The 14,276-nt window shown below is 36.1% G+C and overlaps 2 protein-coding genes across 2 annotated transcripts; one reads left to right on the forward strand and one right to left on the reverse strand.

Annotated features, from left to right (window-relative positions):
- Positions 1-3,797: 3,797 nt before the first annotated feature.
- On the forward strand, positions 3,798-7,290 carry LOC115450036 (decaprenyl-diphosphate synthase subunit 2). The gene is made up of 2 exons (XM_030177952.2): positions 3,798-4,162; positions 5,572-7,290. The coding sequence occupies exons 1-2, from the start codon at positions 3,923-3,925 to the stop codon at positions 6,529-6,531; spliced, it is 1,200 nt and encodes a 399-aa protein (XP_030033812.1). The 5' UTR covers positions 3,798-3,922; the 3' UTR covers positions 6,532-7,290.
- A 452-nt stretch (positions 7,291-7,742) lies between these two features.
- Positions 7,743-12,998, reverse strand: LOC115450042 (decaprenyl-diphosphate synthase subunit 2). The gene is made up of 5 exons (XM_030177966.1): positions 12,791-12,998; positions 12,123-12,303; positions 11,038-11,344; positions 8,896-9,051; positions 7,743-8,320 (listed from the first exon to the last, which is right to left on the reverse strand). The coding sequence occupies exons 1-5, from the start codon at positions 12,862-12,864 to the stop codon at positions 7,761-7,763; spliced, it is 1,278 nt and encodes a 425-aa protein (XP_030033826.1). The 5' UTR covers positions 12,865-12,998; the 3' UTR covers positions 7,743-7,760.
- Between the last annotated feature and the right edge of the window lie 1,278 nt (positions 12,999-14,276).

Here is a 14,276-nt window from a genome sequence, read left to right on the forward strand (position 1 = left end):
ATGTCTCATTTGTAAGCATGACAAAAAACACTTTGTTCTGATTGGTCCATTTTTGAGATAGATCGGGAAACGGGATTCGTATCGTCTATTCAAAACGGCGGTTAGTCTCGCAGAGTAGTTTATTATCTAACGCGTTCCTTATATGATAAAAGTTGTTGCTACGAGATTTCTTCCTCTTCGAATAATGGATGAACATTTCTTACATAATTATAATGTTATGTATTATTTCCATCGGACTTCCATACATCACATATTGTTATAAGTACCCATGGCTTCTCCCAAATCAAGAAGATGGTTGTGAGTATACCTATGTTAGCTTAATCATGTCGTGGCATAATGGTGATGTAATGAAGCTCCTATATCTACTAAAGCTGTTGTTCATTTTACAAATAAAGTAAAAAATTATATAGGTCATGAAGATTTTTTTTTTTAAATCATAAAAGATGCTCTAGATATGTATTTCTTGGTAGGTCTGTAGCTTGTATATCATATACCATAGGTACATCAATAAGAATCGACACTTTTATTACACAGTAGTTATAAAATATATGTCAGCAACAATAACGACATATTGCGCGTGCGCATGCATGTTGAGGAATCGATAGAGGAAATTGAATGATATTGTCACAGTGCAACTCGTGTCATCAGTTTTCAACCGGGATTGCCAACATAAATACATAGGTTAAAATAGTGGTGTGACTATAGGCCACAAAGTAAACATTTAGTTGCAAGATACAAGATGTTTCATTGATTTTCTCGTGCTTGTAAATGCACAAATAAACTCACATGTCCATAGACTACCTGAGACTAATAGACTACCGTGCTAGCCGTAGGCGTTTCTCTGACGCTAGGGTAATCACTGCTAGTGTCAGAATACTAAATTATCCTGAAGATTATTGACAGAGGCTCTCGGCTGACATTCGGGAGTGACAGCTCATCGCTTTGAGCGACTTTGCCGATTCTGCCACCGGCTGGCCGAACGGTGAAATGATTATGAATAAATTAATTTGAAAGAGCTGTGGCTACTTTTATTGCTGGACTGATCTAATTCGCGACGTTTCGATGAGGGTTGATATAAATAGCTATAGGTCTATAATATATTTGTTTTGGTAGGATATATTTATTTTCGCCCGGATAGCGACCACCGTACACAAGGTGTTAAAATCTACCATAGTGGCCCAAGAAGTGTGTCGCGTTCCGCGATCAGCCTGTGAATATCCGGTTTCAACAGGCCGACATAGTTGTGTCGACTGTTGAGGGGTAATCGTCTCTCGTCAGTCGACATTCCCACTCTACTCACCATCAGATGCAAAGGGATCACTCTGCCGTGTACATGTAAAAAAAACATAAGAAGGTACGTTATGTATCCGATTGAAACTAAAGTCGTTACTTAAGGCGATACCTCAAGGTCCATTTTCATACATTTTGTTTCACCTTTAATCTGACAAAATTTTAAAGGCCGAAATATCCATGATTATTAATTATTTTTACGTTTTTCTTTCAACTGCGAGAACTAATCACTAACTAGACGTGAATTTAAATTCTTTACTTGCCAATACTTGTTTAGTTACCCAGATTAAAGGTGAAACAAAATGTATGAAAATGGACCTTGAGGTATCGCCTTAATATTTAAAATTGCCTCCACATCTAATTAAAGATTGATTAACATGCGCTGCTATTAGAATCCAATTATTATCAATGTAAAGGTGTGTTTGAGTAGAAATTTACTTTTTAGCAAACATGATATATTTCGATTGTCATTATTGCTACAACGCAAAAGTACTAACGTAGCTTCCAATGCAGTACGTTCAGTTTGATGTTTATTTATTTGAATATTTATAGACGATAAATAATTATAATATAATATGTGTAAGTAATATGTATAATATATTAGTATGTAGTACCCATATTTCGTATTCTGTAATACTTATTAGTTCGATCATGGCTAAATAATGTTGATAGATAATACAAAAATGCCGCCGGGCTTGCAAGGATGTTTTAAATACAACTGAATGAACGAACGGCCGCTAGCTGGATATAATCTTAACGATTTGCATAAAACTGTACTTCAAATATAAAGGTCCAGGTCTGAACACAATCTGCGAATGCGCAGAAGATGGAAATATGAAAAAGAGTCTATCAGGGAAATACGAACACGAAAGAAGAGAATCCAGTCGGAAGTGTACTTCAAGTAACTCACCGGAGTTCTAGTCCCAATGCTGGTTGGCCACACCCACTGCAATGTTTATTAATTCATTTATTCATTAAATATAATCTTACAAGAGTTACACCCAATGCGATCATATTTTCATTGGTTATTTATATTAATATTTTCTCTATTATAAAGTTGAGATAACCGTGTTCTCCATAATATGCATAAGGACACCGCATACATCACTGGAAGTGTATGTAATGCGAATTTCAATATTTTTCTGACGTTATATTAACTTATAAATATTTATAGAATGTCCTCTACCTTCCACGACATACCAGTTCAACCTTTAGAAACATCTGTCTTTTAGTAAACTGATCGCGTTGCATGAGGCGTAAGTATACCTGCTCTCTTATCAAAGGCCTAACAAATAAAATACTATTAGTCTGCCTCTTGACAAACACAACTATTGTTGGTGAGGACGTAGATTTACTTAAAAAACGAGTACGTACGTATAAGTATATAAGTTGTTTATTTATTATTTACTTAACATTCGTCCCATTATAAATATTGATATGAGACAGGCGGACAGAACCGACGGTGAATACCGCCATAAATAGCTAATAGTGAATACTGAGTAGTCAATGTCCATGAGTGGGTCAACAATCAACATAACTGGATACCTATTTCATGGGCTAGTATTATGAATTCTAAAGTAACTTTTTAATTTAGGTACGCTTTTGCGATAAATTACTGCACCAATGTTGATAAAAATTTGTACAAATTAAGATTAAACCTCAAAAACCGCAGGTTGCTCTCAATATTACTTACCACGAACAAAATTCCATGTAGGCGAAGTAGGAAGAAAACGCTTGTAATAATTTCGAAAAAGATGCAATCAAATCCATATATGAAATACCGAAGCGCCATGAAATTGATACTTATCTTATTTCTAATATTAGATAGCTGAAATACCTGCCGATAAAGTTATTTATTGCATATCGACCACGAATGTAGGTGGCCTAGTTTGATAGCATCCAGGCCTAAATGGTATTACAGTGATCGCATCAATTTGGTAAAAAATACTTTTATCTATATAACTTTACACTTATCCTATTTGTATAGGATAGCCTTAAATAAATTATATTAAAACTCAATATGTATCTAGATACCTAAGGTATGCAATTTAGTAAGACAAGAAGTATTATAAATATTATGTATTCGGCTTGTTATGGAGCTAACTAAGAATATATTACGAAAGCCACTAAATACAAAACATGTTTACATGTGGTTCAACCCTCATTACAATTCATGTAGTGTTCAGCAAGTAATCTAAACGTCGACCCCCTCGTAAGTTTATGGTAATTTTATTTCCCTCCACTTCATAAAGATAATCAAAACTCGCGGCACATTGGTTATCACCAGAAAGAGATTCGTTCTGAAACAACACATGAGGTGTGGACCGTTCTAAGAGGGATTTTTTTTAAATATTACTATGTTCATATTTCTATACTTACGAGAATTAAAAATACTTTAAATCACTACACATCCCTTAAAAAAATTATATTTTTGATTTAATAACACTTTCTGAAGCAATTTATAAATGAGCGAAGGACTTTTCTGAACGATATGAGGATACGTCAAAACAAATGACATAACCGCAAAGCAAAGTCCGCAAGGTTCAACATTGTTTTCTAATTAAATTCACAGTTTGTTATTAATTTGAATGTGAGTGATACAGTGGACATTTTCTTAAACATAATATCTACCATGTCTTACGCCCTGATACGCCATTTACGTCGGACAGCGCTGTTAACGCAACAAATGCGTACGGAAACTATCGTGACCAACCTGACTCCTGAAGACCTGGTGTTTAAGCCTCCCCTAACGCAATGGAGCAAAGTTATACGAGAAGCGGAAAAGATCGTGGGCTACCCTACTTCCTTCATGAATTTACGATGGTTATTAAGCGACGAATTCGCTAATTTAGCCATGCATTTAAGAAAAATGGTAAGCATGTTTTACTATATAATTATGTCTGAAAAAATGTTTAATCATCCTAAGTAGCCCTCTATAATATCACGAATATATTTTTTAAGTTATATTACTCCCGGTAATATATACTGTTATTGTTATTTAAGTCAACAATATATTATGTAATATCTTGTCAAGGCGTGCAACGTGCGTGCTCTATTACTAATGCTCAAGGTTACTTCCTGCCAAACGCTTCATTAAGAAATGACCATGAAATTTATAATACAGAACATTATTGTTGAAATTGCTTCCTAAATTAGTAAAATTATAATTTTTTTTTTGTACATATATCTGATATCTGTCTAAGGTAATGGGTTCAAACCCAGCTGGGCAATATTATATTGAATTTTTTTACTCAGCATGAACCTGGAGTCGGGGAATTTATGCCTGATATGGCAATAGGCTCGCCCTGTCACAAGGTGGGACTGAACACTCATAAATAATGGGTGCCCCAGTTGAAGTTCTGCCTACCCATTTGGGATTAAAAGTGTAATATTTGTTTGTTTTTTCTTGTATACAAAAAATTGGCAGAAACATCAAACATGTTCTAATTATGAAAAGTATTTCGTCACTATCATAAAATAAAAATGTTAAAGTAAAAACTGAGAAACCTTAATAAACATAAAAAGTTACATAACTCTAACATGCAACATACTGCAATAACAAATCCAGCAGTTAAATTGTTCATTACACTTTCCCTAACTCAAACGAGTTTCTTCACTTCCTGGATATGAAACATGTTTACCGTTACATGTTCATGCTATTCAATAATTATAGTTGTTTCTTTGTAATTATAGAAATATTATAGTTTGGAAACATGGATGTAAATTGTATTTTTTTTCTAGCCTCTTAAAAATTTTAATGTCCATTATACCAAAATAGAATAAATTCGAATTAAATAGACTAGTGAATGAGTAGTGCAATTTGTTCTCTACAACATTATCTGTTATGACAAGATTAGATTAGTTAAGATCCCAGAGATGTTACCGAGGCTATATAAATATAGACAGATATTAGTGTCCAGTTTCTGAATTGAGCACACCTTACCACTCATACTGGTGGGTCTCTCATATCTGAGAGGCCACCTGGGTAGCTACCAGTGCAATATCTTTAATATTTCTTCCGCCAAGGAGCAGTATGTAGTCACTGTTGTGTTCTGGTTTGAAGAAAATTGTAGCCAGTGTAACTAAACATAATAAGACAACATCTCACATCTTAGGATGCAATTGCAGTGGAATATCTAACAATAATTTGTAATTCAAGGTGTTGGGCGGTGTTTCTACTGTGCATATGTCATATCGCTTACCATCAGGCGAACAGCAATCTCGTCTCGTCATTCAAAGCAATAAAAAAAAACCTTATTAACCATAGCAATTTAATTGCAGGTGGGCAGTAACCATCCAATAGTAAAAACAGCGAAAATGCTCCTATACAACGAACATAACAACCTTCAACCTTGGGGCCTCATAATCCTCCTTCTATCAAAGGCAGTAAGCCCTCCGACCACATCACTACTAAGCACAGAAGTGACGCAGAACCAGCGGATTGTGGCAGAACTCACAGAGATGATACGGACAGGACATTACGTTCACAGAGGGCTCCTGAACATCCCTCCTCACGATCGCTCCAGCGGCACCGAATCAGCAATGTTCGCAAACAAAATTGCCATACTAATAGGGGATTACCTTCTTGTTACAGCGAATGGTATGCTTGCCAGACTTAAAAACCAAGATTTGTCATACTTAATATCAACAGCATTGAGGGATTTGAGTGAAGGAGAATTCTTTGGGAGGAGGGATGAGCAAAACATGCCTTTGCCTGGAAAACCTGTTCAAAATAATACAGAGAAGTTCCAAATACAAAGTAATACGTTACCATTAAGTGTTAAAGATACACTAGGCTCTCCTATTCGCGAGTGGACATTAAGGACTATGTACAATGGTGGTTCATTGTTCGGTAGGGGGTGTCAGGGTGCTTTATTACTTGCAGGACATAGTGCTGAAAAACAGGAAATTGCCTATAAATTTGGCTGTTATCTATGCTTGGCGTGGCAAGCTTTGGCTGAACTCCAAAAAATCACAAGCAAAGATACATACTCTTTAGTCAGTGCGCCTGTTTTATTCGCAATAAATAGTAATCCAGAGTTATATAATGTTATAGAAAAGGCTAAAAATATCACGGATATTCACTTAGATAAATTTAGAGAAGAAATATTGAAGACAGATGCTGTGGAACAAACCCAATTATTATATGCAGAGAATGCGAACAAAGCTAAAAGCTACGTACAAACATTTGGCAATAATACATCTATAGATACGATAATACGAATGATAAAAACTTTATAATGTTAAAATTAATTATCAGGGATTAGATAAAAAGAGATATGCTATGCATGTCAGTTGGAAAATATATTTGGGAATATTTTTGTGGTTCAGAGGGTTGAAAATTAGTCAAATGTACATTAAAATAATATTAAGACAGTGGACTATAAACCTTAGGGTGCTTTACCGTTCATGACGTATGAACTCAAGTGACTTGATAATTTTTGTATAGACTGTCGCATTGAGGGAGAGTGTTGAGGTGTCATTTTGGTAGCCACGGACCTCTGTTTGAATTCAGGTATTGCAACAGACTTAACTGCACCATAGGGCATAAAAAACGGAGTGGTAAGCAATTTTTGTACGCAATCGCTGGTCTTTAGTTGCGCACGAAATAACTTCTGGAAATAGCAAGACAATAAAATAACTCATCGAAATGTAAATACAGGAATTGAACGAAATAAGCGAAATCATATACGTAACATAACATCACAGATTTATAAGATATATCCGGCTCGAAGGATCATATTGTCATTAATATAGCGCTAACACAAAGATACATCCGCACCATGCGCGTGCGCGTTTAATTTAATGCTAAGGCGGAAGTACCTTAAAAATCACACGTCAACCAATAAATATGTAAATAATATAAGAATTACCAGTATTTTGTACCAATCGGAGTTTGTTAACAATTTTGTTTAGTTTTTTAGTTAAGTTTGCGAAGTTTTATTGTTATCAAAGTTACCTACTAGTTTTAAGTGGTAAAATTATATTTTACATATCAAATGCAGTTTTTTATTATCAAGATTTTCATTTCAAAGATCGTGCCTTAGGTTTCTTTCTTTCGTATATTATTGCCTGTCTCGGTGGCGTAGTTATACTGCATACACGGTACTGCAGCGCTCTGAGGTCTTGGGTCCGAATCCCGAGTCGGACAAGTGATATTTGGGTTTTTCTACACAGTATGAGCCTGGAGTCTGAAATTTTACTCTATATGGTGATAAGCTCACCCCCTGTCACATCATGGGACGGAATAGGTACACTTGGATAAAAGTGGGTGCCCTGGTTGTGCCTCTACATACCCCTTCGGGGATAAATGCGTGATGTTGTGTATGTGTGTGTGTGTGTGTGTATTATTGAGTCCTATCACTATACTATCGAGCCTGCTGATATAGCTCTACGACAATAAAAACAATAACTACTCTCGATTATAATCAACCGAAAATAAAAAAAAAACATAAAAATAAAACATCTATTCATTTCTCAATATACTCCAAAGCTTCACTGTGAACGGTCATAGCCATCTTCTGCAGCGCCAACCTTGCATCCTCTATTGGAAACTTATCACTATACTTCAAAATCGTCGCAAACTCTACATCCAAAAGCATAGACAAATATTCCATAGACCTCGTACTCCTTACTGCGTAGTACAGCTGTTTGAACTCCACAGGTTTCTTTTCTAACTTCGCCTCCAATATGTGACCATAGATCGTGGGATACTCCCACAGAGCTAAGATCACTGGCGCGCCAACTAAAGAGTACGAATACGGGTGGGTAAAGAACTCTTTAACGTCCAAATACAACTGCCAGAGTATTGCAAAATGGCCGCCAAGGATGTACGCGTCGCGTTCCATCTGCTCGCCACGTTTTGCCAGCTTCATGGCAGCCTGGCAGCCCTTGCCAAGGATGCTGCCAGAAGTTAGCATTGTTCTCAGCATCCACTCGTCCTTGCCTTGCCCGAGGTAATCATTCGAGCCGAGTTTTTGCAGGTTGTCCTCGTTCTCCCAGTCGTATGGACCGATGACATCGTTGCTACCTGACAAAAAATATCTTAGTATCAAGTAAATTTAGGATAATCATGATTTGAAATCCATAATAGAACAAATATTTGATGATGACTTAGTTGATACTACGTACAACCTACAACCTGTAGGCCTTGCAACAGCATAGTTTGCATTCCCTAGTAAGTCCATATACCTATTATTTATATATATACTTGCTTTTATCCGCGATTTCGCCCGCGTGAAAGTTTTTTCTGAATAAAAAATGGCCTATATCCTTCCCAGGGTCACAAACCATCTTCATACCCAATTTCATCGGAATCCTTTCGGTAGTTTTTAAAATCGCGTTGAGACAGACGCGGCGTGACTTTATTTTATAAGATGTAAGAACTAGTACCTATCTATAATAATATGTCGATTACCAATAAATCCTACCTAACACATCACAACAGAGAACTAAATTCAGCGTATTAAAGTTTAATTGCACTTTTATCTACTTGTGATCATTTATTGTATACTAAATAATCAAACCTTCATTAAAAACTATAATATAGTACTTAACTAACTGTCTATATTTTATTACACTAACACTACATAATGTCGAACTTGCCTTTGGGCTGGGTCGGTAATGGATTGTTATCCTTATCATGTTCTCCAAAGAAGTCGCCTTCAACCAGATCCCTCAGTCCTGAAGATATGAGCTCAGTAACTTCGTTGTTACGCAAACCACCTAAATGCTGAAGACACTGCGCCAGAAGATAGTCACCTGGACGAGAAAATTATACAGCTAAATAATAATAACAAATCAATCTACATTATAGCCAGTGTCACTACTGGACATAATAAAACTTAACATCTCATGTCTCAGGATGGCAAGCGCAGTAGAATACCAAACAATACTTATTTATTTATTTATTTATTTAAGGACCTCCAACAAAGGATACACGGCATATAATAAATACAATGTCGTAATATTGGTATAATTAACAATGTGACGTGCTTCTTCAATTAAAGGAGACCACAGCATGCAAATTTATGTATTAATACAGCGGCAAAAATAATAATATTTGTTACTAATAAAATTTAGAATAACAAACAAAAGGGATAAAACATAATAAGAAGTGACAAAACATAAAATAAAATGTGATTAATTATAATTATTAATTGTGAGTACGTAACAGTTGCAGGACTTGTTTCCTGTACTTAGAAATGTTCGTGATATCAAGGTCATGCGTTTTTGCAAGAGCATTATACTGCCTACAGAGCCTTGGCACGGCAGCGAAGTGACCTAAGTTAGTTTTAGATAAGGGGATACTTAAAAGATTATATACGCTTTTTCGTGGAATTCGAGCTGGGGCGTTAATACTCAGGATACTTACAAGCTCATTGCAGTCTAACTTACCATTAAACATCTTTTGCAAAAATAATAGATCAATCATCTTTCTGCGTGCGTCTAAGGTACTTATATTGTAGTACTTCAGGCGATCTGAGTAATGAGGTATTTCTGCGACTAATTGATCCCCATAAGAGAGGTGATATAGAAATCGTCTTTGCACACTTTCCAAATTTATAATTAAAGGTGTTGGATGGTGTTTCTACTGTTTATGGGCGGTCGTATCGCTTACCATCAGGCGCACGGCAAGCTCGTCTCGACATTCAAAGCAATAAAAATATAATCACCTTATATGCACCATGCCTATCTATAAACGGCATCAAAAATGAATTACAAATGTCAAATACCTACTTCTACAGTCAGCTGCTTCTAATAAGTTGTCTGGAAATCTTAAGAGACCTATGTTCAAGAGCGGACATCATGTGGCTGATGATGTTTATATCGAAAGGATAATTTTATAAATATTTGAAATCAGTATATTTTTTATCACGTTGGAACCTACTTGAAATGTTTTCGAGAAGCAATGTCGCTTAAATAAATTAGGCTATTTTCCATCAATACAAATCTGGCTGCAAAAATAAACGAAATGATACCTACAGAAGAAATCTTTATAAATTAATGATAAGGAAATCGCGTAATACGTAGGTGCGTACATCCGTAACCCAACAGCTGAAATAAAGGAAGTTGTTGATATAAAACAGATTGATATACTTAATTCGACAAGGTGACTGACCGCAAACCCCTTCGTATTATACAATTTGACCACTTGGCTCGGTGTGGCGACTTAAATTGATCAAAAATGTAACTGTTACCAAGGACTCTTGATTCTGATATAAAAGCGAGGGAAAATAACCTCAAAATTAATACCAAATGTAAGTTTATTTTATGGAAATATAATTTTACAGTTGTTCCACGGTGCATAATTACTTTAGCTGTGAAACGATAGGCTACGAATTCGATTCCCGCGCCGTGATAAATGGTTATGCGATTTGACTTTTGTTTTATAGTTTTTGTTTCATGACAATAAACGTTAGTAAAATATCTAAGATACTGAATAGTTGTTATTCTCGTTATTTTTTAAATTACAGACATAAAAAAAACATAATAATCGGAAATTATGTTTAGCGGGCCTAGTGTACCTAGATTCTTTTTTTTATACCCAGAGTTCGAGGCTTACTTTTTTTTTAATTGCCTTAATAGGCAAACGAGCCAATGGTTCGCCTAATGGTAAGCACTAAGCAGCATGCGCCGCCCATGGACTAAAGCAATGCCAGAGGCATTGCATTAGGTACATATAGCAGTATAACAAGGAAGCCTAGTTAACAGCCTTTTAGAATCAATCATTAATTTCAAACTCACCTGTCAACAACACAATCTTATTCCCATACAACAGATCATTGTATTTATCTCCCTGCTTCTGCTTCTCTTGAAGGTTGACCATGGTCTTGTGTATCACGTGGCCTGTCCGCTTCATTTCCACAACCTCGGCCAGCGCCCTCTGAGCGTGCAGCACTCCTGACTCGTACTGATCTCTGGTGTAATCTAGACTCTTGAAGCCAGCAGCTTTGGAAACGAGGAGGATGATCAGGCCAACGGATTGGAGGTTGCTTTTGGAACCAATTAGTAGATTTTTTGCTGATTTGAGCAGAGGATGGTTGGTGCCAACCTGGTTGAGGAAATGGTTATTGTTTGTGAGATGTTATGTTATGTTAAATATACTGTCTATGTTATGCCATTTTGTAGACTATTGACTGAAGCATAATGTAAATACCATGAGCCTTCGCAGTAGGTAAGTATAGTAAAAATATGCTATAATGTATGTATGCAGTAAAACAGTTGAACATACGATCGTTTCAATCCCAATATAAATTTTCGATCCGAGCACGAGAATTTATCAAAAAATGTCATTCGTAAGCATGTTAGAACTTAGTTCTAATCGGTACATTAACGCGATAGCTCGAAAAAAGCGATTAGGATCGTTTATTAAACACGACGGTTAGTCATCGATTTAATTGTCAGCATTATTGGTTCTTTATAAACGTAAGATAGGTATCTACATTTAGACTAGTGGCCTACCTGTTGATAGGATATATTTTATATCCGCCCGGATAGCGACCACCGTACACAATGTGTTAAAATCCGCCATAGCAGCTCACATAAGTGTGTCGCGTTCCGGGATCAGCTTGTGTATATGCGGTTCCAACAGACCGGCATAATTGTGTCGACTGCCGTGAGGTAATCATCTCTCGTCAATCGACATAATATTGGCCCCTACTCAACTTACGATCAGGTGCAGAGAGGTCACTTTGCTCTGCCCATATGGGCAGTCTTTTATGTATATACATAAAAGACTTCGATGAACTAACATAAAATTTAATAGTCATTTTTCCGCTCCAGTGTAATATTACCTTGTATTAGTTGCTAAGATTTAGTTCAGCACTAACCAACTTCCTCAAATGGATGGCGGTGTTGGCTATCTCGTCGTTAAACAGCCAGCGCAGGTTGAGGAAAGAGGTCGGGTAGCCGACGATCTGCTCAGCCTCGGAAACCACCTCGCGCCACGCGAGCTCTTCACGCTGGCCCACGCCGAGGTCACCTACCTGATAGGCTTGTCTCGAGCTTGAACTAGTGATGGAAATAAGGCTTTTGACTTTTCCTAAACTAAAATATTTTTATTTAAATATCTTCAAAATCATTACGTATACCCACTAGCTTGCGACTACTTCCAAGCTTGGAAAAAAGAGTAAAGATTTCTGTGGCAGGGTGTAATAAGGGAAGAGCCTCTTGCCATATATGACATAGATACCAATCAAAGAAGTCAGGAATAAATCGAATGCAAAAAGCATACATCAACAAGACACAAACAAGACATAACATCTCATTTCTCAGGATGGTGAGCGCAGTAGAATACCAAACAATACTTTGTAATTCAAGGTGTTAGATGGTGTCTCTACTGTTTATGGGCAGTCGTGTCGCTTACCATCAGGCGAACGGCAAGCTCATCTCATCAATCAAGGCAAAAACAAAAAAAATACCCAGATCTGTACAATTCACTCAAAATTACGCTACAAGGACAACAAAAAGTATCTTTTTTTTATTTCAAATAACTTACAACGTCCTAATATTTTGTTGAACGGCATACGACACACGATAATTTTTGCTGCAGATGCGAATTAGTTTCCTCATTTTGGTATATCAAATAACTGCTGTGATTCAATTCAATTTTTAGATTGTGGCTAATATCTGCTTTGGTAAAATAGTTCAAATTCCAATTTGTGGTGATTGGATAATAAAATAAAGTAACAGATATCAACTTTCAGGCTGTCATGTCACAAAGAAGAGTCAAATTATCATAACCAATTTGAGAATTGAGGTTCTAACACCTAGGAACTTACATAATTCTATCTATTTTTGTTAAACTTATTATCAACTAATGTTAAATAAACTCTACCACTATAAACACCTCATTAACATTAAAAGAACCATAGATGGTTCAGGTAAAGGGATCAAAGAAGGGAAGGGAGTGATGGCTCCGAAATTCTCAATTACTTTACGAAACGCAATAGCGAACTGCTTTACTAACGGTTTTTTTTTTTGCCTTGAATGATAAAAGCTTACCATGCACCTGATGGTAAACAATACGACCATAAACAGTAGAAACACCATCCAACAATTTGAATTACAAAGTATTGTTTGGTATTCCACTGCGTTCGCCTGAGACATGAGATGTTAAGTCTTGTGTCCAGTAGTTATATTAGCTACAATGTTATGTAAATCTATTGACATTTTTCCACCCTATGTTATACAAAACCCCATAGGAAAAAAAATCTGTGCTACTAATTAATTTATGTAACAAAAATACCCTAGATCTATTAAACTTAAGCACTAAAAGTGACTTATAAAGAGGCTTCATTAAATACAAAAATGCGGTAAATTAAAATCGACCTTGGTATTACCCACGTATCTAAAACCAGCCGCGTGCGTCCCGCTGTGAGTCTGATTAAATTCGTACTTGATACAAACTGGTTGGAGACGCACTCGGGTACAATGCAAGTCCATAGAATTAAGGACGTAGGAAATGTTTCTGGCGATTTTTAACGATATGTAGGTAGTGTTAAAGGAGGTGAGGGGAATTTGTGATAGTGCATATACTCGGAAAGAAAAAAGTTTATAATAAAAAAGAGATATTTTATATATCGTAATTTAAAAGCTTCTACAAATATTTATCGCCAAAGATAGCTAACTTCAGGTATATATTAGAGCTGCCGAAGTTGTTTCTATAAACCTGTGGTATAAACACCTATTGTTATTATTGTATTTTATATGCTTATAGTTTTTGCCCGCGGCTTTTCAGGGATAAAAAGTCTTTTATGCCTATAACAGGCCTATAACACGCAGGAGTAATGTAGCTTCCTGTTAGTGAAAGATTTTTCTAAATCGCTTCAGTAGTTCCAGAGATTAACCCGTTCAAACAAAGTTCCAAACTTTTTCTCTTTATAGTATTGGGATGACTCTCTTATCTCAGATAAGCAAAACGTATCTGACATCTATAATTCCTATGCATACCTTATTTATAATTCCAAAATGTTTAGGTAATT

The sequence above is a fragment of the Manduca sexta genome, chromosome 13, assembly GCF_014839805.1.
Source record: "Manduca sexta isolate Smith_Timp_Sample1 chromosome 13, JHU_Msex_v1.0, whole genome shotgun sequence".
Lineage (NCBI taxonomy): Eukaryota > Metazoa > Arthropoda > Insecta > Lepidoptera > Sphingidae > Manduca > Manduca sexta.

Bases quoted from the DNA above. Each gene is read 5' to 3' on its own strand.
- LOC115450036 (XM_030177952.2), top strand. From the start codon at position 3,923: ATGTCTTACGCCCTGATACGCCATTTACGTCGGACAGCGCTGTTAACG. The intron at 4,163-5,571 runs GTAAGCATGTTT...ATTTAATTGCAG, and splicing joins CCATGCATTTAAGAAAAATG to GTGGGCAGTAACCATCCAAT.
- LOC115450042 (XM_030177966.1), bottom strand. From the start codon at position 12,864: ATGAGGAAACTAATTCGCATCTGCAGCAAAAATTATCGTGTGTCGTAT. The intron at 12,304-12,790 runs GTAAGTTATTTG...TTCCATCACTAG, and splicing joins CAACAAAATATTAGGACGTT to TTCAAGCTCGAGACAAGCCT. The intron at 8,321-8,895 runs GCAAGTTCGACA...ATTTTTTGTCAG, and splicing joins ATTACCGACCCAGCCCAAAG to GTAGCAACGATGTCATCGGT.